General features: G+C 42.3%; 1 protein-coding gene across 1 annotated transcript in view; it reads left to right on the forward strand.

Moving 5' to 3' along the window:
* Nucleotides 1-18056, forward strand: part of cwc22 (CWC22 spliceosome associated protein homolog) — a 30986-nt gene extending 12930 nt beyond the window's left edge. The window contains exons 8-20 of the mRNA XM_079731338.1: nt 1507-1560; nt 2027-2162; nt 3286-3492; nt 4030-4092; nt 4473-4553; nt 4628-4712; nt 4799-4859; nt 6139-6216; nt 14888-15040; nt 15231-15358; nt 15641-15742; nt 15840-16009; nt 16357-18056. Coding sequence (XP_079587464.1) covers nt 1507-1560; nt 2027-2162; nt 3286-3492; nt 4030-4092; nt 4473-4553; nt 4628-4712; nt 4799-4859; nt 6139-6216; nt 14888-15040; nt 15231-15358; nt 15641-15742; nt 15840-16009; nt 16357-16988 — 1950 coding nt within the window. The 3' untranslated portion in view covers nt 16989-18056. The remainder of the gene's footprint in view (nt 1-1506; nt 1561-2026; nt 2163-3285; nt 3493-4029; nt 4093-4472; nt 4554-4627; nt 4713-4798; nt 4860-6138; nt 6217-14887; nt 15041-15230; nt 15359-15640; nt 15743-15839; nt 16010-16356) is intronic.
* The last annotated feature ends 5268 nt before the right edge of the window (nt 18057-23324 follow it).

A 23324-nucleotide genomic window follows, 5' to 3' on the forward strand; every position in this document is an offset into this window, starting at 1 on the left:
CTACATCAAACCGGTTCTCCATCTTTTTAACAACACTGTTCTTGCTGCAGCTGATGATGACAATGAGCTGACCAAGGACGTGAAAAAAATCATCCTGGAGTACTTAAACGAGAAGTACTCGGACCCAGAAACGGTTGACCTGCTGGATATGGCTTCCTTGGTCGACCCACGGTTCAAAGATACATATATAGCTGATGACTGCCAGGAGTTCATGAAGACCAGAGCGGTGGCAGAAATTCAGTCACTGTTGGAGGTGCAAGCTGCAATGGTCACAGAGCCACACACAAGCACAGAAGTGGCAGCTGACGGTGCTGAAGCTGCTGATGTACCTGTTGAGAGGCAAGCCAAGAGGGTGAAACAGAGCCTGGGAAGCTTTTTCAAAAAGGCCTCCGATGGCACATCCGCTCTCGCTGACAGAAAGGCCATCAAAGTGGAGCTAAAAATTCACCTGCAGACAATGCAGGGTGATGGAGAGACTGACCCACTGGACTGGTGGCGGCTGTACCAAACTAATTTTCCAAGGTTGGCAAGACTAGCCCAGAAATATCTTTGTATCCCGGCCACAAGTGCTCCTTCTGAAAGGGCATTTAGCATTGGTGGTAACATAGTTACATGCCATCGGTCTCTGTTGAAGCCAGAGACTGTGGACAAGCTTGTGTTCCTGGCGAATAATCTTTAGGTAACAACTGACAAATGGTGTAAACACAAAATCTCAGTGGGTTCCCAATCCTAAGATTTGTTGTTGTGTTGCTTTTTTAACTGAGAAGACACCAGTTCTTCTGTTCTTTGCATCTTTTTTTACCTACATTTGGTGCGTTCTGCACGGTTTTTGCACTTTTTACTGTCTATGGCACTACTGTTAAGAAACTTTTATACTTGAAAGTAAACATGTTCTTTAGTTGATATGTGCCGTATACTGGAAGTGTATTCTTTATTCAAAAAATGTATTGCGCTCATTTCATGTTAATTTCAAAATTGTATGTGTTCATTTTGCACTTTTATGTTTTAATATCAAGTATCTTTGCACACACTTGGAAGATTTTTCTTTATTTAAAATAGCCATGCCTAATACTGGACGTATTTCCCTAATTCACAGTATCCGTTTCTTTATTAACAAGACACCACCAGTTTTAATTTCATTAAGAGAAGTATACGTCATTACACAGAAGATTTTTTTCTTTGTTAAAGTCTGTGCAGCTACAACATTATGTTGTATGATTACAGTTTTGCACAATAAATGTTCTGAAAGCGACATACTAAGTTTCTTCTTTTGTTTTATACATTTAGCAGTTTGGCTTTCCTTAGAGTCTATGTAATCTGTTCTGAAATGGTTCTATTATGATTTATATATCGTGATATATATCGTTATCGCAATAGGTTGCAATGTATATCGCAATATGGATTGTAGGCCATATCGCCCATCCCTACCTTGAATGTAGTGTTTGATAGTACAGTGCTCCAAAAAGAGTTTGTTCATGTTGGATAAATACTTTGTTTATTTTACAGCAACAGTGTCTGACCGCCTCCAAGTTTGTGGCTCACCTCATCAACCAGAATGTGGTAAGATCTCATGACTGACAAGACCGCTCCAGTCACATGACCTGACCATACATGACCGGCTCCATCTCCATCCTCTGTTCTTGTCCTCTCTACTTCCTGCTGGCTGTCTGAAAGCTTTTATGTATTTCATCTGGTCTCCTCTACCTCCTACATCTCGCAAGGTGTACTGTATCTACATCTTGTCTGTTGTCCTCTTTCACCTTTACCTCCTACATCTGATCTGGTCCCCTCTACCTCCTACATCTGATCTGGTCTCCTCTACCTCCTACATCTGATCTGGTCTCCTCTACCCCCTACATCTGATCTGGTCTCCTCTACCCCCTACATCTGATCTGGTGTCCTCTACTTCTTACATCTGATCTTGTCTGGTGTCCACTATCTCATTGACCATGTGTGCTCTATCCTCTACATCTTACCCATGGTCTTCTATCTCCTCTACCTCCTCAATCGTATCTGTTGTCCACAGGCTCATGAGGTTCTGAGCCTGGAGATGTTGACTCTTCTGTTGGAGAGACCGACAGACGACAGCGTAGAGGTGTCCATCGCCTTCCTGAAGGAGTGCGGTCTCAAGCTCACAGAGGTGTCGCCGCGGGGGATCAACGGTACTGGAACTATTACTAGTGGTCGTAGTTGTCGTTACAGATGTTGGACTTCCAGCCCAAGGGTTCTTGGTCCAAACCCCAATGTCCACTGTCTATCAGTAGGCATCCTTGAGCAGGATGTCTAGCCCCTACCTGCTCCTTAATGACATGTTTTAACAGAATCCAATAATCATTGTGAGTCGTTTTGGTTAACCTCTTCCGCCCAAGAGGGCCCGTGTTGGGCTAGACATGAGATAGCAGTCATGCGACACACTCCTAAAGATCTTAATCATTAATCGATCATAACCATTGTTAGCTAAACGCTACTGCTGTGACAAGCAGAGCAGTAGCGATCTTTTTCACATTATGTGAAGTACAAAAACTATATCAAATCTTAAAAGCTGAGACTCCACTGATTCCAACCGTCCAAAACGTATCTATCTGTCACAAACCTCGCCGAACTAGAGGCCATTAACAATCCTTTATTTTGGTGATGTCAAAGTGCCTTTTAGTATACTCTTATAGAGACCAGCAGCCATGTGTGTGTCGACGTCTGTCTGGACAGCCTTGGACTGCGGCGCCCGAGAGAGGGTTCAGCATTTTGAAGACTTGTAGTGTAGTGCCACTGTGAGTGTGGATGCTGGAGCTAGATCTGAACATCTCTGATTTGGATGTTCACTCCCGAGAGACGTTCAGGTTTCCCGGACCCGTCCAGTTTAACGCTACGGTGTGTGTTGAGGGTGAAGCGCCGTCCGAGCAGAGGTTTATTGAGATGTCTCTGAGTGAGGGTTAGGTGTCTCGGGACACTTATAGTGCGACACTACGGTGTGTGTGAAGCAATTTATGTACCACATCGCATATTGTAACGATCATACTCAACGACGGTACTGAAAAAGTATTACGAAGTTGCCGTGGGTCGTCAGCATGGGATAACGACCCACGGCAGTGTTTTGGGCTTAGAACTCTTAAGCCCAAAACACTTTTTTAAATCTGTGTTTGAATTTAAGCCGAAACAGCGAGCTCACCTACACTTTAGGAGAAGTTATTTGTATTTTATTTTTGTTATAAATGATCATCACAAAGTTCTCATGTTCCTTATATTTAATAAACCCTGAAATGTAGTTCCTAATATTTCCGCCCACAGCCATCTTTGAGCGTCTGCGGAACATCCTTCACGAATCTGCCATCGACAAGCGCGTCCAGTACATGATCGAGGTGATGTTTGCCATCCGCAAGGACGGCTTCAAAGATCACCCGGTGATCCCGGACGGCCTGGACCTGGTGGATGAGGAGGACCAGTTCACCCACATGATGCCCCTTGAGGACGAGTACAACACCGAAGACCTCCTCAGTGAGTCCTACTGCTGATGCCTGAGGGCCCAGAGGCCAGTCTGACTCTGGGCCAGGGGAGGCTGCTTCACAAGCTGTCCACCACACATACTGAATCGATGTATTAAAACATTACACATGTCAAAATAAATTGATCTTATAATGGTTATCATGCCTACCAATTTTAGTCAAATTTAGGCCCACGCCCATATCACATACACAACCGCTGCTGTGCTACGCTCGATGTGCAGACACAAGAAGACACACAATTACTGTATTCAGTTGTATACACTGCCAAACGTCGACCACACAAGCTTTATTATTATATAAACATAAATGTATGATGAAAGGAGTTGAGAACTGTGCTCTGCTGTACTCTGAGATGTGGTTCAGACAACACATTATTGGACCTGGTTTTATATATATTTTGTGTTTGTTGAGCCCGCCAGCTTCATCAAATATGATGGGGGCTCACATCGCCGATCCTGCCAGGGGCCTCTATCAGAGGATGGAGACTGCATCCCTGACATGTTGATGAACCTCTACTTTATCCATACAGACGTCTTCAAGTTGGATCCAGATTTCCTGGAAAATGAGGAAAAATACAAAACCATCAAGAAAGGTGTGTTACCATGAATCAGCCAATACACTGAACTATACGAACCCAATGACTGTTATAGCGCTCATTGGGGTAATGACTTTCACCCTCCAGGTCGCCTTACAGCCAGAATCTCATTATTTCACATTGTTCTAGTGTAATAAAGTATAATAAAATAGATTTGTATAGATATATATTTATATATAAATATCTATCACTTTAACATACGTTTCACATAGTAATAACAATAATGAATAGTTAAAGTATATATTGATTTATCGTGTGTATATCGAGTGTATGTACAATAGTGTGGTCTATGTGTATGCTGTTGTCATGTTGCAGACATCAATACATTAGTGTATAGTGTAGTGTGGTCTGTATGAATGCATGCTGTTGCATTGCAGAGATCCTGGATGAGGGAAGCAGTGACTCCGAGGGGGAGGGAGATGACAGCGATGACGATGAGGACGAGGCGGAGGTGGAAGGTAATATGAGAGAAGAAGGAGGAGCAGCACCAGGCAGCTGACCCCAGGGCTCTTAGTAACTCGTGTGTGTGTAGGACAGGAGAAGATGACCATCTTTGACGAGACGGAGGTCAACCTGGTCAGTTTCAGAAGGACAATCTACCTGGCCATCCAGTCCAGGTATGTACACAGACTCAGTCAGTCAGTCAGTCCGTCTCACGCTCACTCACTCACTGGCTCACTCACGGCGTTCTGCTTGTTTTCAGTCTGGACTTTGAGGAGTGTGCTCACAAGCTGATCCGGATGGAGTTCCCTGACAGCCAGACTGTGAGCTCTCACACACACTGTTGGGTCTCTTAGTCTGGGGGACAACTATCCCGTTGGTGATGGACGCTGAGAGGATCCCGTCTTCAGTTCCATGTTCAGAGCGCTGGAATCCAGAGAATGGATATCTGTTGGATATCAAAGTTCTTTCCTACTTAAAATAACTCTTTCAAACCATGAAGTGCTCTTGAGATTTTTGGTTACTTACAATGCCACCGCAGTATTGATGCTGGTTAATTCACTTTCAGTGTGGATGTTGTTCCTGGTAGGCAGCCGTTTATTTAAGCTGGGGCCACTTAATTTATTTTAGTCTCCACACCAACATGCAACATCCTTAGACCAAAAAAAATAAATTGTTTGGTTCCGGTTTACGACTGACCCCCATTTATGTGCGACCCAAATTACCCCCAAAAAATTATAATTAAATACACAATTTAACATTTTTGAGGTTAACTATAATTACGTTTTTGTACAGCACCTCTTCATCCTGTACAGGGATGAGCGCATTCTATTTTTTAAATGAAAACAACGGCTTCACGTGGGATCTGCATGTATAGCGATTTCCAATAATCCTCATGCAGTAGACTGGATATCGTTTGTGCTTGTTATATGGTCGTGGGAGAAATATGGACATATGTATTGTCTCCATTGTTTGCCCATGCCACAGCGTGATAAACAAAATTGTTAGATTCGGTTTGAAATCTTTCGAGAACGTCCTTGAAGAAGTCAAGCAGTGCACTTGTTCATTCGTGTCAGTAGCCGGCAAAGTGGACCGAGCTGACAGATGGACTGACATCGCCAGCGATGTGGTGTCGACTTCGCTTGTCAGTAGCATCGTATCTTTATTTCAGTTCAGATATTTAGCACTGAAGTGCGCCCCAGAGCCAATCGGCTGCCGGGCTGATTACTGCGGGTCATACAGGCCAGGTGGGCCTTGAACTGCGATTGGTCAGAAAGACGTTATATATAAACATTGCTGGAGTTATCCTATTCTAGATAGATCTAAAAATGATAATGATTATGTTACGATATGAAAAATATTTGTCTCATAAAATATTTTTCATATCATACTATCATTATCATTTTTTTATATTTTGTTCATATGAAAACGTGTGTGTGTAACATGCTCGGACACACAAGCTGGTAGACTACATGTAGTACATGTGATGTACTACATGTACGTGACATGTACATGTAGAGTATCCATTGCTGCTGTAAAGGAAAATAAAAACATTACTATTACAGTCTGTAAAAGTGTGCATATATGTTGTGTATCTTGCAGAAGGAGTTGTGCAACATGATCCTGGACTGCTGTGCCCAGCAGAGAACATACGAGAAGTTTTTTGGTCTGCTGGCCGGGGTGAGTTGTGTGTGTTAAAGGTGACATATTATGATATTTTTTTAACGTACCGTTTTTATCTAAACAGAGTATAGGAGTTCCAGAAAACATGTTTTTGGAGCTGTTACATAATTTTTTTTTAGGAGAAATTCTCGCCTACCGCTATTCCCCTCCGTTTCAGTCCCTTTCAGAATGTGTTATTTCTGGTGTCTGTAGCTTTAAATGCAAATGAACTGCTGCCCATTGCATACAAATGAGCTGTCAGAGTGAACCGCAGCATGATTATTGCCGTTTGCGGCGGCGGAGCAAGACAAATGGCAAACAAACAATGAGATATCTATTTTTGTACGTAATCCCCCTGCTGCTGAAATGTCCAAAAGGTTTTCATCTGTCACTTTTAATACAAAAAAAACAAAATGATTAAATTGACATAACCTAAATAAAACGGTATGGTCTTTCTCAATGTCCCAGTGATGGGGATATTCTAAGGCAGTGATTCTCAAGCCCGGTGCGTGGAGCCGTTAGTACCGGGCCATATATTATAATAAGCCCCGGTAAATTTTCCAGAAAAAGATAAATCTATATTATTCCTTTTTTTATAACTTAGGCTACACAAATCATGTTTTTTCCTCCAACACATAGACATAAAATCGATCAATATGTAACTAAACCAATGTAAATTAAGCACTTTTAATGTGTCTTTGCACGTCTTTTGTGTTCATTGAAGTCTTGGGTGATTTTTTTATTCCTCTTATAAATTGTATTATTTAAGCAATATCACACTAGAGGGAGTGCTGTTGTACTGAATGTTATTTCCTGAATGTGTTCATCCAAACACAATTATATTTTTAAATACTCAGACGACTCTGCAATTCTTAGCCTACTTAATAGATCAGATGACCTGATTAGCTATCACTCAGAAGCGAAGCAGTTTATTGAGTGGTGTGATGTCAGTCATCTGATTTTAAATGTAAAAAAGATGGCAGTCGTTCGCAAGTCATCATACATAACCATGCAATCACACAAGTACAGTCCTACAAATACCTTGGGGTTCACATTGACAGCACTTTAACATGGAACACTCAGGTAGATTGAATATGCTCCCGACTAGCGTATGTGCTTTTTGCGCAGACTGCGCCTATATGATGTAGAGCAGAGGATTATGCTCATGTTTTACCAGGCTGCCCTAGAGAGCATCCTCAGATACGGCATGATGGCCTGGTTTGACAATCTCCCTGTGGCTCTAAGAGCAAAGCTAGCGCACTTAATAAAATAATCGGATAGAAACAATACAAAAACAATCAATCCATCTTCGATCAGTGCGTGCAAAACAGATAGACAGAATACTCTTTGACCCCACCCATGTCCTGTTTTCACAATATGAGTTGGTACCATCGGGTAGACGATACAGGGTTCCTCATTGTAGACTGATTTTTATTGTTTGTTAACTTATGCATTTACATTTTTATCTGCCATGCTAATTCTATCCATGTATTCTGTATTCTTGTCAATGAATGTATACTTCTGAGCAACACTTTGAGTCCAAGACAAATTTCCCCATGGGGACATTAAAGTATACTCTATTCTATATCAGCATGGCTGTGATTCGGTCGTAGGTACGAGGCCGTAGGCCGCGGCCAAAGATAATCACAGCCGTGCTGATATTCAAGGCAAGGCATGGCAACTTTATTTGTATAGCACTTTTCATACACAAGGCAGACTCAAAGTGCTTCACATATAATCATTGTCATACAATAAAATTAAATAATAGAAAAGACAAGATATGCAAAAAATTTGTAAAATAGATAGAAAATAAAGGCAAAGTTAAAAAAGCATTTTAGAAAGTGCAATGTGTTTAAGGTCAGATCAACATTCTCTCTGGTACTCCAACCCGACCTAAAGGAACTTGGTTCTTTCTCTGGGACTCCAACCCGGATTCTAGGACTCTAACCCAGACAGAACTCGGGTCTCAAACCCTTATCCTTTCTCAGGTCATGTATCTCTATGGTAAAAATAGAAAATAAAGGTAAAGTTAAAAGTTTTTTTTTATTTTTTTTAGAAAGTGCAATGTATTTAAGATTTAGCAGAAAGCTTAAGCAAACATAAAAGTCTTCAGTCTTGTTTTAAAAGTGGTCAGAGTTGGGGCAAGTCTTAAATCCTCAGGGAGTTTATTCCAGCTATTTGTTGCATAGTAACTAAATCCTGCTTTCCCATGTTTCGTGTTTACTCTGGGGATAATTAACAGATTGGTCTCAGAAGATCTTAGTGGTCTAGAAGGCCTATGTAATGGAAGCATATCAGTTAAATATTTTGGCCCTAAACCAGGGCTATAGTATACTTCAATAGCAAGTGGGCCAAATATGAAAATCACTGGGGGTTTGTGGGCCGCACAGAATATTTGTAAACTAATGGCTAAAAAATAACTCTTGATAATAGAGAACGAATGACACATACAGTATCCACTTTTTCCCCCACTTTAATACTTTCACAAAAGGGCTTTTATAACCAAGGTCCATATTTATATGAATGCTACATTCAAGATTAACAAAGCAAAGCCATCTGACCATAGATGGGACTGTTCACAACATAGATAGAGATAAACAATTTCAAACATAGCAGTCCATACTCACAGTTAAAATTTGAGCTGGACAGTAAAACAGACAAAATAATGAACATAAAACTGAACTGTTTTCACAGAGACTGATATTGTTTTTTAACATGTTTTGACCAAAAGTTTTCCCTCAGACTGCAAGTTTTTAACACAAAGTAATTGCACATTCATCATTTAAAGGAGACATATTATGCCACCAGGTGTGAGTGTGATTAGCCTTACAAGCCATTTCGAAAATCTGCCCCATGTGACATCACTAGGGGGCGTGTCCACCTAGATCCGTGCTGGATAGATCAGTCTACCAGCCTACCCAGTGGACTGAAGTAAATGTTGCTCATCTATCCAGCACAGATCTAGGTGGACACGCCCCCTAGTGATGTCACATGGGGCAGATTTTAGAAACGGCTTGTAAGGCTAATCACACTCACACCTGGTGGTATAATATGTCCCCTTTAAGTCTGAGAGATGCTGTCATAGAAGACATTACCATTAGCATCACACTGCTGTCATTCTGAGCCTTTTCAGGTTAATGTGAAAAATTGCACTGCCTTGACCTTGCTATTTCAACATAGTTTGGCTCATATGTAGTCAGGGCAATCCTCAGACACTCGTGCAACTTTTCATTGGTCATGGAGCAACGTGCCCTTGTTTTTATGGCATTCATATGTGAAAAACTTGACTCGCATGTATAAGTGGACCCAAACATTGTCAGTATTAGCAAGGCCACTTTCCTCATTGTGGGGTACTGGTATTGGTTCACATGGTTAGACCAAAAGCTCTCTGCACCCTCAGACTGCAAGTACTGTTTTGAAGCAAAGGAGGATTGCACATCAACCATTTCCAACTGAAAGATGCTCTCATCAATAGAAGACATTACCTCTTTTACTTTTGCACAAAAGTCTGCCTCAGGTTTGATAGAAAAGGGGTCACGAGCAAAGTGCAATACCTCAATGGGAATGTTGAACCCTTTGAATCTCTCAGTAAAGTTCTCAGTCAGTTTTGTCATGAAATCTGTCATGACGGGCGTTATCCGTGCCTCCGGTGCTGTGTTCATGAATCCACGCAGTCTTGGAAAGTGCAGCAGTCCTGTTGCTGATAAGTCTGTTGTGAAAATGGTTAGCTTTGTTTTGAAAGCACAAAGCTTCTCAACCAAATCAGCAATAGACTTTTCTCGTCCCTGCAGTTCAAGATTCAGGGTGTTCAAGTGTTTGAAAATGTCACACAGAAAGTACACTTCTGCCATGAACTGTTCATCCAGCATGCGCTCCAGGAGGTTTGCTGCCCGTTTGTGTTTACACACGCGAAGGAAAGACACAATCTCCTGGTGGAGCTCACAGAAACGGTCCAAAACATTCCCCTTGCTAAGCCACCTGACATCGTTATGAACAAGCAAGTCCTTGTGTTCCGCAAACATGTCGGCAAGCATCATACGGAAAAGGCGGTGTTGTAGGCTGGAGGTTGAGCGGATGAAATTCACAATATTCATGACAGTGTCCATGGTGTTTTTCAGATCACCGCTCAACTCTGCACACAACACAGACTGATGAACGATGCAGTGTAAAAACTGCATATGTGGAGCTATGGTTGATAGCCTCGCTGTCAGCCCTTGTAATCTACCAATCATTGCTGGAGCGCCATCGGTGACCAAAAGGCAAACTTTCTGTAAATCCAGTTCACGCTCGTCAAAAAATGCGACAATCTTTTGAAATATCGCCTCACCTGTGGTGTGTCCCTCCATCGGAATAAGCCCCACAAGTTCTTCTCTAAAGCGCACTCCATCATGAAATCTGACATAAATGCATAGCTGAGCCATGTCAGTACAGTCGGTTGATTCATCCACAGCGATGCTCATAACATCAGTTTTTTTTAGGTTATCCAAAAGCTGCCTTGATACATCCTTTGCGAGTAATTCCACTCTGCGAAGAGTTGATGTATCCGAGAGAGGCACTTTTTTAATGGATGAGGTGACGCTTTCCCGCACTTTTTCATCAGCAACCACTTCGTCAATGACAGCCAGCATACAATCTTTAACCGTCTCCGCCTCGGTAAAAGGCCTCTTCTGTCTGGTTAGTGTCCAGGCTACACGAAGGGATGCTATCATAGCCCTCTCCTGCTCCGTGCAAAAGCGACCAAGGGCGGCCTGACCGTGTTGAAATGATGTTAGCAGACACTGTATTTTGCTTCGCCGTTCATCCGAGCCCTCCGGGAAACGAGCCGAAAACGAGCCGTGGTTTGACTTGTAGTGCCGCTTCAAGTTGTATTCTTTCATCACAGACATGCATTCGTTGCACAGTAAACAGACCGGTTTCGTACTGGTCACGGCAGGCAAAATAAATAAATATTTGTCCGTCCATTCGCTCTGGAACTGGCGGTTTTCCGAGTCAATTTTCCGTTTCTTCGGTTTAGAGAGCGCCATGCTGGTGCCGAACCCTGTCACCCATGAGCTCAGGCAACTGCAGAGCAGCGCGGCAACTGCAGAGCAGCGCGGCAACTGCAGAGCAGCGCGGCAACTGCAGAGCAGCGCGGCAACTGCAGAGCAGCGCGGCAACTGCAGAGCAGCGCTGTGATTGGTGCGATTGGCTGCATTTGGCTGCGTGATTGGCTACGCATCACACGCCTAGTTCACGTGCGTGACATAGATATTTATGAGTTAGATCCGGTTAGATCCAGATCAGAGCCGTTGTTGATGTAATAATTTTAAGAAAATTAAAAAAATAAATAAATTTAATATTTTAATTTTTTAATTTTTTTTTTTTTATATTTTGTAATAATTTTCATCACTGTTATTTACTGGCAGTCTCGCGGGCCAGAAAATTTTAGGAAGCCAATGCAATGATTTAAGAATTGGTGTAATAGGTTTAAATTTGTTAGGTCTTTGTTAGAACTCTAGCAGCAGCATTCTGAACAAGCTGAAGGTTTTTTTGGGAGACCTGTAAAGTTTTGTAAGTCTTCGGTTGACATGAGCCCTCTAAGTCTTGCTACATTTTTAAGGTGATAATACGCAGATTTTGTAACTGATTTGATGTGACTGTCGAAATGTAAATCTGAATCCATGATAAACCCTAGATTTCTGGCTTTGATTGAGGTTTTCAGGGACAGAGATTGAAGGTGTTGGGTTACTTTAAGCCTTTCCGTTTTAGTACCAAATACAATTATCTCGGTTTTTTCCTCATTAAGTTGAAGGAATTTCGGCACATCCAGTCCTTGACTCTTGGACTGGTACAGCAGATCTATGGGCCGATAGTCATTTGGTGATAGCGATACATAGTTTTGCGTGTCATCGGCATAGCAATGATGGTCAATATTGTTATTTTGCATGATTTGCCCTAGTGGGAGCATGTAGATGTTGAATAAAGAGGGTCCCAAGATCTAACCTTGTGGGCCTCCACATGTCACGTTGGTTGATTCCGATACAAAGTCGCTAATGGAAATAAAGTAGTTCCTATTTTGTAGGTAGGTCCTAAACCAACACTGTGCCTGAAAGCCCCACCCAGTTTTCTAACCTGTCCAAAAGTATTGTATTGTCTACAGCAGGGGTCAGCAACCTTTTCAACTTGCAGTGCCAGTTTTACATTTTCTCGTTAATGAGTGTGCCCTAGCAACAATATTTTAAAAATTAAGCTGAATTATGACACAGCGACCAAAAACATTTCCAGAAGACCTGGAATTGTACTATTTCCATATAGTCCACAATCATGCATCAACATTTTAAATGTTTTTTTGGTTGTTATATTTGCAACATGGGCTTACAAATTATAATTACATATGTCCCATCTTAAAACACCATTTTTAGAAACTCATTCAGAAACATATTTGCACTGTGAGAAATGTAAAAAACGAGAATATATGCGAATGTTTGAACCATCCACATCAATATCTTAACGACATGTACAGCTTTGCAAAACCATGTAAAGGCGATGCATAAAGGCCACTTGCAACAATATTTTAAATATTTTCTTCTCTTTTACTCACAACATAGGTTTAAAAACTATTAATTGATCCCATTTCAGAACACTGGTTTCTGTAACTAATTTATACATATTTGCACTGGGAGGAAATGCCCAAAACAGAATAAAGTGCAAAAAAAATCAGTAGTAATGATTATGCTGCCCCATTGTGCTGTGATTTTTCTTTTTTAATAATAATAATAATAAAATTAAAAAAAATAAATAGATATATATATATATCTATTTATTTTTTTTTGTTTAAGTGTGCCAATGATTATGCTGCCCCGTGCCAGTGGTGGCACGCGTGCCTAGGGTTGCCGACCCCTGGTCTACAGTGTCGAATGCAGCACTGAGGTCTAGTAGCATTAGTATTGAGGTTTTGCCAGAGTCTGTGTTAAGACAGATGTCGCTTACAACTTTAATAAGGGCGGTCTCAGTGCTGTGTAGGGGCCGAAATCCTGATTGGAAGGTGTCATAGCAACCAGTTGATGCCAGGAAGTGATTAAGTTGCTGGAGGACAACTTTCTCAATGATTTTACTTTTGAAGGGTAGATTTGATATTGGTCTGTAGTTGTTAATAATAGAGGCATCTAGGCTCTGCTTTTTTAAAAGGGGTTTAATAACTGCAGTTTTCAAGGCTTTTGGGATATTGCCTGATTGTTGAGAGTTGTTAACTACTTGCAATATGTCTATTGCTAGGCAGTCAAAAACATTCTTACAGAGGTTGGTAGGTAAAGTATCAAGGCAACAGGTGGATGGCTTTAGTTGTGTCACTGTTTCCACAAGAGTTCTAGAGTCTACGACATTAAAGCATGTCATCATTGCCACGTTACTTTTGCCTGAACCATTTTTGTTTGAAGTAGGGATATTGATGGCGCGTCTGATGCCTTAAATTTTATCAGTATGAAATTCTGCAAACTCACTGCATTTCTGCTTGGAATGGAGATCAAGTGGAATTTGTGTTGGGGGGGGGGTTAGTCAGCTTGTCAACAGTTGCAAATAGGGTTTTTGCATTCTTAGTATTGGTTTTAATGATATTGGAGAAAAATGTTTCTCTAGCACTTTTAAGTCTAAATTGTAGGCACGAAGGCTCTCTTTATAGATGTCATGGTGAATAGGAAGTTTTGTTTTACGCCAGATGGCTTCAACCTTTCTGCATTCTTTTTTCTGGGCTGTTACAGAAGCAGCTTCAGTAGAACAGCACGACCTCGAGTGTGATATTGTTTTCATACAACAGTTCTACAAGCACCATTTATTAGTTAACAATAATGAGCAACACCAGATTATGATTTGTTTGTTTATTTAATGATTTATTTGGCTCCGCCAACACAAATAGATCCGCAACTGGACTTGGACTGAACTGTTGCCAAGCAACACAAACACACTAGCTAGTTAACAACATTAACGGTTATGAGAACACCGGTAAAGCGGAGTGATACATGTATAGTTAAAAGTCCCAGTGCTGCTGGGACTTTGAACAATAAAATGACTTGGTTGGAACTAACTGTTGTATCATTTAAATGATTGCATTGTTTAAGGGAGCCTGAGACTGCTCTAATTGTTGTGAATAAGATAAATAGACCATTGTGAAATACAGCCACACCCGTTGCTTAAAAATTAGAAAATGAAGGCATTCAAATTGACTAGCGGTCCTCCACATTTTTTCATGAATATGCTGGTCCTTGGAATAATAAAAGGTTGGGAACCACTGATTTAAGGGATAGGGTTATTACTAATAATGATTTGTTGGTTCTTTTACACCAGTAGAACACTCAACAGTGTTTTGCTTCCTGGGGTTTATTCAAAATTACCAACCCCTTTTTTACTTTGTGGTAACTGGAAGTAGGCCTGCTCTATACTATGGAAGCTTTGAGGTTGCAGTGAAGATCTGCCGTAAACCAGTCAAACTTGGACCGATGAGTGGACTCCAAGCAATAGTACTCATATTCCAGTACTTAGTATTGTAGTACTGCTTTCTCTATATTTAAATACGATTAGAACATAAAAGGAATAACCAAGTGTTGACAAAAAGGTGATTCTGCAGCCTGGGTCAAGACCCTTTTAGAGGAAGTAGTGGATCTGTTTCTCTTTTAAACGTGTTTACGTAATCTTAAACTTGTGTGTGTTTGTGTAGAGGTTCTGTGTGTTGAAGAAGGACTACATGGAGGCATTTGAGGGGATCTTCAATGAGCAGTACGAGACCATCCACCGTCTGGAAACCAATAAGCTACGCAACGTAGCACGGCTCTTCGCTCACCTGCTCTATACAGACTCTGTTCCCTGGAGCGTATGTACACAAACACACTGAGTCAGTCATATATATTGTCTCTACTATAATACAGCATATTTCTCTAGTATAATATAGTGTGTCTCTAGTATAATATATTGTCTCTAGTGTAATAGGAACATGCTCTTTCTCTCAGGTGTTGGAGTGTATCTGTGTCTGTAGTATAATAGGTACATGCTCTCTTTCCCAGGTGATGGAGTGTATCAAGGTGAGTGAGGACACCACCACCTCGTCCAGTCGTATCTTCGTGAAGATCCTCTTCCAGGAGCTGTGTGCCTACATGGGCCTGCCCCGCCTCAACCAGCGCCTCAAAGACATGTACGACCTCAATACTCCTATGTTATCAGTCACAAAACCATAATCAAACAGATATACGTATCGGCATCAATGTTATTACAGTTTGTAAGATTTTTTAATATATACGGCTGGAATCATGTATGCACTGCAAATCAATACAATCAGCCCATACGTATTTACCTGGAGTATGTTATTTACCAGAGATACAGGGATTTTTAGGAGCTAAATACCACATCAGCATCTAAAGTACTTCAGATGTGTGCAGGATGTGCATTGTCTTAAAGTGTTTGTTTGTGTGCGTAGTTCTCTGCAGGTGTTCTTTGAGGGTCTGTTTCCTCGTGATAACCCCCGCAACACTCGCTTTGCCATCAACTTCTTCACCTCCATTGGCCTGGGAGGCCTAACGTAATACACCCTACTCGACATGCACACCTAGAACCTTTAGCAATAGGTCGTTAGCATGGGACACTCATTGTGTGTGTGTGTGTGTGTGTGTGTATAGGGATGAGTTGCGGGACCATCTGAAGAACGCTCCTAAGATTATCATGACTCAGAAGCAGGAAGTGGAATCTTCTGACTCCTCGGACGACTCGTCCAGCCAATCGGATTCCGACTCCAGCCAATCAGACTCCTCCAGCGACTCTTCCAGCAGTACCAGCAGCTCTAGCTCAGGTTAATATCTATAAACATGACTGGTTGTAATGGACACTATGGGGATAGCTATGGTAACCATGGTGATATTGTCTCTAGACCAGTAACTACGGTAAGCATGGTAGGTCTCTCTAAAATGGTTGCTATGGTGATGATGTCCTTTGCTAGACTCTAGACATGTTGCTCTGTAGATGTTAATCTATACAGATTTTTTTGGTTACAATGTTGATTTTGTCTCTGGATATGTCTCTAGACCCGTTTCTATGGTAACTAGGGTGATGCACTGTCTCTAGACAGACTGGTTGCTGTTTCACTGAAGTGACTCTAGACAAATTGCTGGTGTAACTATGGTGACGTTGTGTTTCTAGACTCGGACTCCAAGCAAAAGAAGAAGAAGAAGAAAGACAAGACAAGCTCCTCCCACAAAAAAGCCTCCAAAAAAGCGTCCAATAAGGAACCAAAACAGAAGAAAGTGGTCAATAAGAAAGCGAGTGCCACCAGCAGCAGTGACGAGGAGGAGGAGGCGGCTTGGGGGATGAGCCGTCGCAGGGTCTCACCACCCGCACACATGAAGCAACGTGCACGTGAGCTGGAGGAGCGGGAGCGTGCACGTGACAGAGGGGAGGCGATGCCAGTGGTGGGGCGAGGCAGACAGGGACCGGGGGAGGGAGAGGGAGAAAGATGGAGGCAGAGAGAGAAAGATGGAGAGCGGGCAGCCGAGGGGAGCAAGGGGGGAGAGAGGGGTGTGGAGGGGGAGAGGAGAGGGAGGAAGGAGAGAGAGAGGAGTGAGGAGGGAGCGAGGGAGAGGAGGAAGGAGGGAGAGAGGAGTATGGAGGGAGATAGGGAGAGGAGGAAGGAGAGAGATAGGAGCATGGAGGGGGAGAGGAGAGGGAGGAAGGAGAGAGAGAGAAATGCGGAGGGGGAGAGGAGAGGGAGAGACGAGCAGGAGAAGAATAAAGAGAACAGAGACAGAAACCGCCACAGAGAGGAGAGGAGGTAAATACCCTAACCTTTTACCCCAGACTGCCATCCCTTTGTATTCGTTATGATCACATGTATTATTATTAAAATGAACTCACTGTCTGTACTGCGGCCCTGTTTACACACACGCTACACAACCAGGGGAGTTCTTACGAAATCCATAGTGTTAATGCAGTCCATAGATTCCCATTTGGAGACGGGAGAGACAATGATGAACCAAATCTTCATTAATCAGACCCACAATAACCTAGGTGTGTTCCTTGCGGGATGATGGCATCAGAAGGTGTTTGATATGAGTGATCTTTCTGCATTTCTCAAATTGATGTCCTCACGGTCTGACTCCAGTGTGGAGTGGCAGCCTGTGCCCTGCAGCAGGTCGGCTCCGACGGATAGCACTGGATCACGTGGAGTAGGAGACGGCAGGGCGACCGTCCAGGTGTCTGGAGGGGGCTAGTTATATTATCTATAATGAAGATGGTTGGGATAAAGAAAGTGAGCCTGTTCTCTTGTGTACACCACTGAGATAAGGACATAACTCCCATGCTCGGAGTGGAACAGTACACAAGGTGCTGAAAGTAAGACATCAGATGAAAAATAAGTTGACTCCAACGTAAATGATTTACCTGTAAATTATGTCTAATTACTCATTTGTTAATCAGTCAGCAAATCTTATTGCTAAATTATTTTTTTACGTCCTATGTTAACATTTGTCAATCATGAGGAACAACAATGCTCAGATTAAAAAATAAGGATAATGCAATGCTGATAAAATCATATTAATAAGGTTAATATGTTAAAGTATATTGACTATGTTGGTCTTTATGATAATTGAATATTATACCAATAATATTATTAGTACAGTTTAGTATTGATCATGAGCTTATATAAATGCTTGACCACAACCAGAATAAATAGTCATATCGCAACAAGGACCGCCCCATTTTTCAACGGCTCGGGCTCTGGAAGTATATTTAGTATTAATTTTCCCCTTTGACTTCAGAAAATCGCAATATAAATAATTTCCATCCTTGAACCAAGCAACATAACCCAAAAATTTGTTGTGATCATACATTTGATTTGGAGCAAAAGGAAATCTCGAAAGCGGAAAAAAAGGCGAAAGTACAAGACTACATTATTTTCTGAACGAGTGAAGGAACTACTTTGCATAAACCATTGCAAACCTTTTCGACGCGATCCAACCTGAGCGCGCTGCTTGAATCTTTGAACCTTTGTCATAGTTTTAACATTGTTAATAGTTTTGAAATATGTTGTGTGTTTGTGTGTTGTGTTTCATATAGTGTATGTCTTCATCAGCATGGTACATTCCATCGTTCCTAACTGCAATCACCGCTCGCGTGAAATGTTGTGCGAGCCCTATATCCAAAATGGCTGATGTCAGCCAACTTCTTAATGGTTATGCCCACAGTGCTGCATAATACATGGTTTCGGAAACTATTTGGGTCAAGAAATTCATAAATTATGTCTTTTTTTTTTTTGATTTGACCTATTTTTGAGCTTCAAATTCATGATGGGTGCCAATTTTTGGCTCTTTAAATGTCAATTTTTCAAAATTCTCATAGAGCCTTAATATTAGGCTCAAATGAAAGCTCTGCTTATGCTGAGTTCTGTTATGGGCAGTACAATTACATCGTACAAATAGGTCATCAGATGTCTGGGGTGGAACCAATGAAAGCAGGGAGACAGAAGATTCTATAACTAAAAAGACTCCTTCTGAATCAGTTGAATCTCCACACTGACTTCCCTCATCACTGCTACTCTCATCTGAGCAGTCATGAGGTGTGAGCTGCTGGGGGAAGGGGGGCAGGGTCTGACGCACTGGTTGACACATTCCGTTCACTAGTTCCAAGCCGTGACCAATGGGAGAAGGATGCTCTTGCAGGTTCTACTGGAGCTGGCAATATGTAAGGTAGTTTGACCTTCCCATATGAAGATTCAATGAGTCATCAGGTGGGAGACGAATGTACACTTATTCAGTTTGTGCAATGGCCTGCCCGTAGCTCCCATCTGCACTCACCATAAATGATGGAGAGGACAAATGCCTTCATATCCGCTCTGACTTCATGTTTTAATACCAGACTCGTCCCAGGAGCTTTCGCTTCAAAATTGATCTTCACCTTCTCGAACCCCTTCTTCCCATGCCAATAGAACCCTGAGGTGTGGTCACTGCCAGTGATCACATGGAGAGGTATGATATCTGCAGCCTCTTCCGAGAGCATGGGACAGCAGTTGTTTAATCAGCAGATCACCTCTGACTTGCTGCGAGATGTAAGCTGCTTGGACATACACATGTGTCCTCGCAGTCTAGAACAACAGGTCCAGTGTACTTACTGGCTATCACCTTTGCACAGGCAGAGAGCAGCATTGTATCTGCTTCTGGATGTCTGAAGACATAGTCCCCATTAGCCACGCCAGTGCTCAGGTTGTTTGACGTTTTTCCCTCGCAGTATATCATGTCACCCTGCACCTGACCCACTTGTCTTTTCAGCTGTTCCTTAACAAGTTTTTGTAGTCTGACCTTGTTTCCTGAATTAACCATGAGTTGGTTGAACTCAGCGGCACCTGGGAAACCCGTCTTCAGGCTTGAGGAAAACATTTGGGCCTTTTTGATCTTTTGCTGCCAGACGATCATGCTTATCATCCTTGATGCTGAAAGAAAGGTCATGTATGTCATTGACAAGGATGTTGAGGTTTACGCTGGTGTGGCTTGAGAAGATGATGGCACAGATTTTATCCAAGTAGTCACCCCAGTGGTACTTTGAACCGTCACACTTCCAGCTTTAAGAGCTCTAATAACTTGCTCTTCAAGGTCTTGTGCATTGACCCATCTACATTGTAGAGTGAAAGGCACACCTGAGTCACTCTCCTCTCAAGTGCTGACTCAAGTTGGATCATTCTTGAACACACTATTGCCAGACTACGCTCAATCGTAGATTGCACGTTGGTCTGGGGAAGCTGCTGTCATTTTCTTCAGCTCAAGAGGCATGATCATCTGGCCTAGTTTAACTGACTCTGTACGCAATTAGCTGCTTGCCGCTGCTTCCCTGTCGTCATTGTGTTAAACCAGCCAATAGTGCGCCGGGGGGGGGGAGAAGCCAGCTTAGTGTTTGGCTCGGAAGCAGAAAGAAATGTATTGCTCTCCTCCAGACCCTTCTGCAGAGAGAATTAAAATCGCCGGCAGAATGGGCGGGGCTACCCAGTCTAATGAGCACCAGAAGGTGTACAGAACATTTCGCTTCCAGTGAAATTTCTCCTTTTATTCCTGTGGATTGTTGACTGGATGCAGATTTTCCCACACATTGACGAGACTGGCGCAACGCCATAGTCTAATTTCTTTATAGTTTCACTATAAAAAAAATAAACTCAACATATCTGTGTTGCTTTGTTTGGGTTATGCCCAGCAGTCGGTATTGATGGCAGCTGTGTGTGTAAGAGTGTGTGTAGTATTATTAATACTAGTTTAATAGTTTTAATAATAGTAATATATTAATAGTATAAAGGCTTAGCACTGTGTTTTATTCATTTTTGTTTTCATCTTTTCTTAAATGCTTTCTGAAACTCAACCCCATTTAGTATGAACCTTTACATTGTGTCATCAACATCCATATCAGTACCAGCAGTTTGTAAGTAGTTTGTCATTTATTGATATGTCATATTTTAGTTCTCAAAATTCACCAGATTGATGCATTTTAATAAAAACTATTCAATTTTTTCGCCCGGGGGGATGCAGCTGGTCCCTGGCGCCATATTGACTGTGTGTTGATTCTGAACAGCTTGCTTCGCACTCTATTTGGGTGCCTCATGTCCTCACCTTGCATGCACCACACACTTTGTCTTGTCATGAAGAGGCCGACCCACATGTGAACACAGGCGCTTTGATGATGGTCCCTCTGACTCTTTGTTACACAGAGCCTTCCGAACTTGAATACTGAGCAATGTCACTTTCATTGTTTGTGCGCCGTCTGGCTTTTTCAAGTTTGTCTGAAGATGATATGGAGATATAACATGACATGTTGTATGTATTATTCCCTTGCCACGAAGTGGTGTAAACGTGACCACATTTTTCAAGTCCTGACCAGTTTTTGGCTTTGGATTGGAAGCTGTCCCATTTTTCTTTGTTGATTTATCAGATGACTCAAGGCTTTTTCCACATTTCAGCACACATTCATAGGACATTGTGCCTTGTTTTTCATGCTACATTCACATAAACCTAAAAAAGCGAAAAAAAACTACTGTAGAGTGCCGTGTTCTTGAAGAAAGAAGTCTAAACCGGATCGCTTTTAACTCACTTTATTTGTTAAAGTATTTCGGTATGGTAACTGAAGCAAAAGGAGGGGAATTGTATTTAACACGGGTGGCGCGACAAACGGCTGGACCTCGTATCTAACTCGGGACTGCCCTATTCTGACTAGAGGTGGTTCGGTCGCGAACTGATTCGTTCGAACGAACGAATCGTTAGAACGAACGATCCGAACTGGTTCTTCTCTCTCGTTCGCGTCGAACGCGTCGGTCGCGTCGATCGCGTCGGTCGTCTCGTTCGCGTCGGTCGTCTCGTTCGCGTCGTTCGTGACTCAGAATTGACTCCTCCCAGACCCACGACTCGCAGACAGTTCGTTCAGGACGACGAGGGACCGAGGCGACTCACGGCACACACTGTTGCTTGCACTGCACCAGGAGCAGGTTATAGTTATAACTAGGCTTTACTTAGTTAGCTTCAACGATACATGAAGTAAACATACTTGGAACGTCCATGTAGGCCTACGCAGCAGCACTATGCGCAGGTGATGCCGCGGCATATCATTATTAACTAACGCATTATCTCTGAGGTGAAGTAAAGCCTCAGGTGGTCCGTTACATTTTCTTGTCAAGTAGCCTGGTGTTTACATTTTAGGGTTAGGGTTTCACATTGTTCCTTTATCTCGGGTATTTTTTTAATATATAAAATTAACGATATTGACTCAATTTTCAGGATAAAGTGATTCGATTCGCCATTCGATTCACCGGAAACTCGACTGAACCAGTTCAGTCGAGTTTCCGGTAGCACTGAGTCTGACTGACTCAGCTGAGAACCATGCAATGGGTGCATTGCATGATGCGATTCACCGCTACCGGAAACTGGACTGAACCGGAAACTGGGCTGAACGAACGAACGAACGATTCGCGAACGACTCATCTTGGCGAACTGACTGACGCGAACTGGTTCACGTAAACGAATCATTGAATCCACCTCTAATTCTGACCTCGTCTGGCTCCAGGCGCTGCGTTAGTATCGAGTAGGCGTGGCCTATGTGACGTATTGGCTCCGGCTTCCGCGTCTGTGTTAAAGATGCTGCCTTCTGTGGCTGGAGTAGTTATTACAGCTTGTATGTTTGATCCTGCTCCCTTGTGGCTGTGTGTAGTAATTACGGCTTATATGTTTGATCTTGCTCCTATGTGGCTATGGGGGGGTATTGCAGCTTATGTGCTTAATTTACGTAACATCCCCTCCTTGGTCATCTCAGAAGACCATTCTGTAAGATATTAAGGCATAAGCTCAATTGACCACACCGAAAACATAGTCAAAATAGGAAAAAATTATCAACACCACCGACCGAAGTGGAAAAAACTCCATAGGGGAGATAAAACCACAAGGCGTCTCCTTAATTCTGAAACGGCATTCACCTTGGTGGGTCTCAAAGGCAATACAGGTCATTGTCAACAACACAACAATAAACGTATACCCTGGTTATCATACAATCATATAGTAAAAAAGGCACATGGATAAATGCATTCATACAAATTCAAACTAATACTTCTGGTCATATGTGACAAAGTTATGGGTTTCAGCACGCATTAAAGTGAAAGGTAAGGTACAAAAATAAGTGACATAAAGTTATACATTTTCAACACGCAATAAAGTGAAAGGTACAAAAATAGGTGACATAGTTATACATTCTCTGCATGTGTAAAGTGAAAAGTACAGAAATAAGTGACATAACAATCAACATTAAAAGTCAAGATTGTCTGTAGGCTCGAATGGAATGGGATGGCTCAGGTGATCTTCATGTATTGGTGCGCTGGTACATGTGGGGGGTTTTGGGCATTGTAGTCGCAGCTCTCGTTTCCTTAGTCGTCCTCAGGACCTGTAATTCATGAACCCAACGTTCGTCCCTCCTTGTCAAGGGCGCGGCTCACATAGAGAGGTTACTAGCACATCATGTAAGCCTCCTTTAGGTGTCCAATCGTCCACTCGGCCGTGTCAGCAACAAGAAACATGTGAGCAACTGGCTCAAAGAAATCCAACAGTCCCATTATCAGTGCAGTGATACAGAAATAGCATGTTACACTTGCAACCAAA

Source organism: Pollachius pollachius (assembly GCF_949987615.1).
Source record: "Pollachius pollachius genome assembly, chromosome: 3".
NCBI lineage: Eukaryota > Metazoa > Chordata > Actinopteri > Gadiformes > Gadidae > Pollachius > Pollachius pollachius.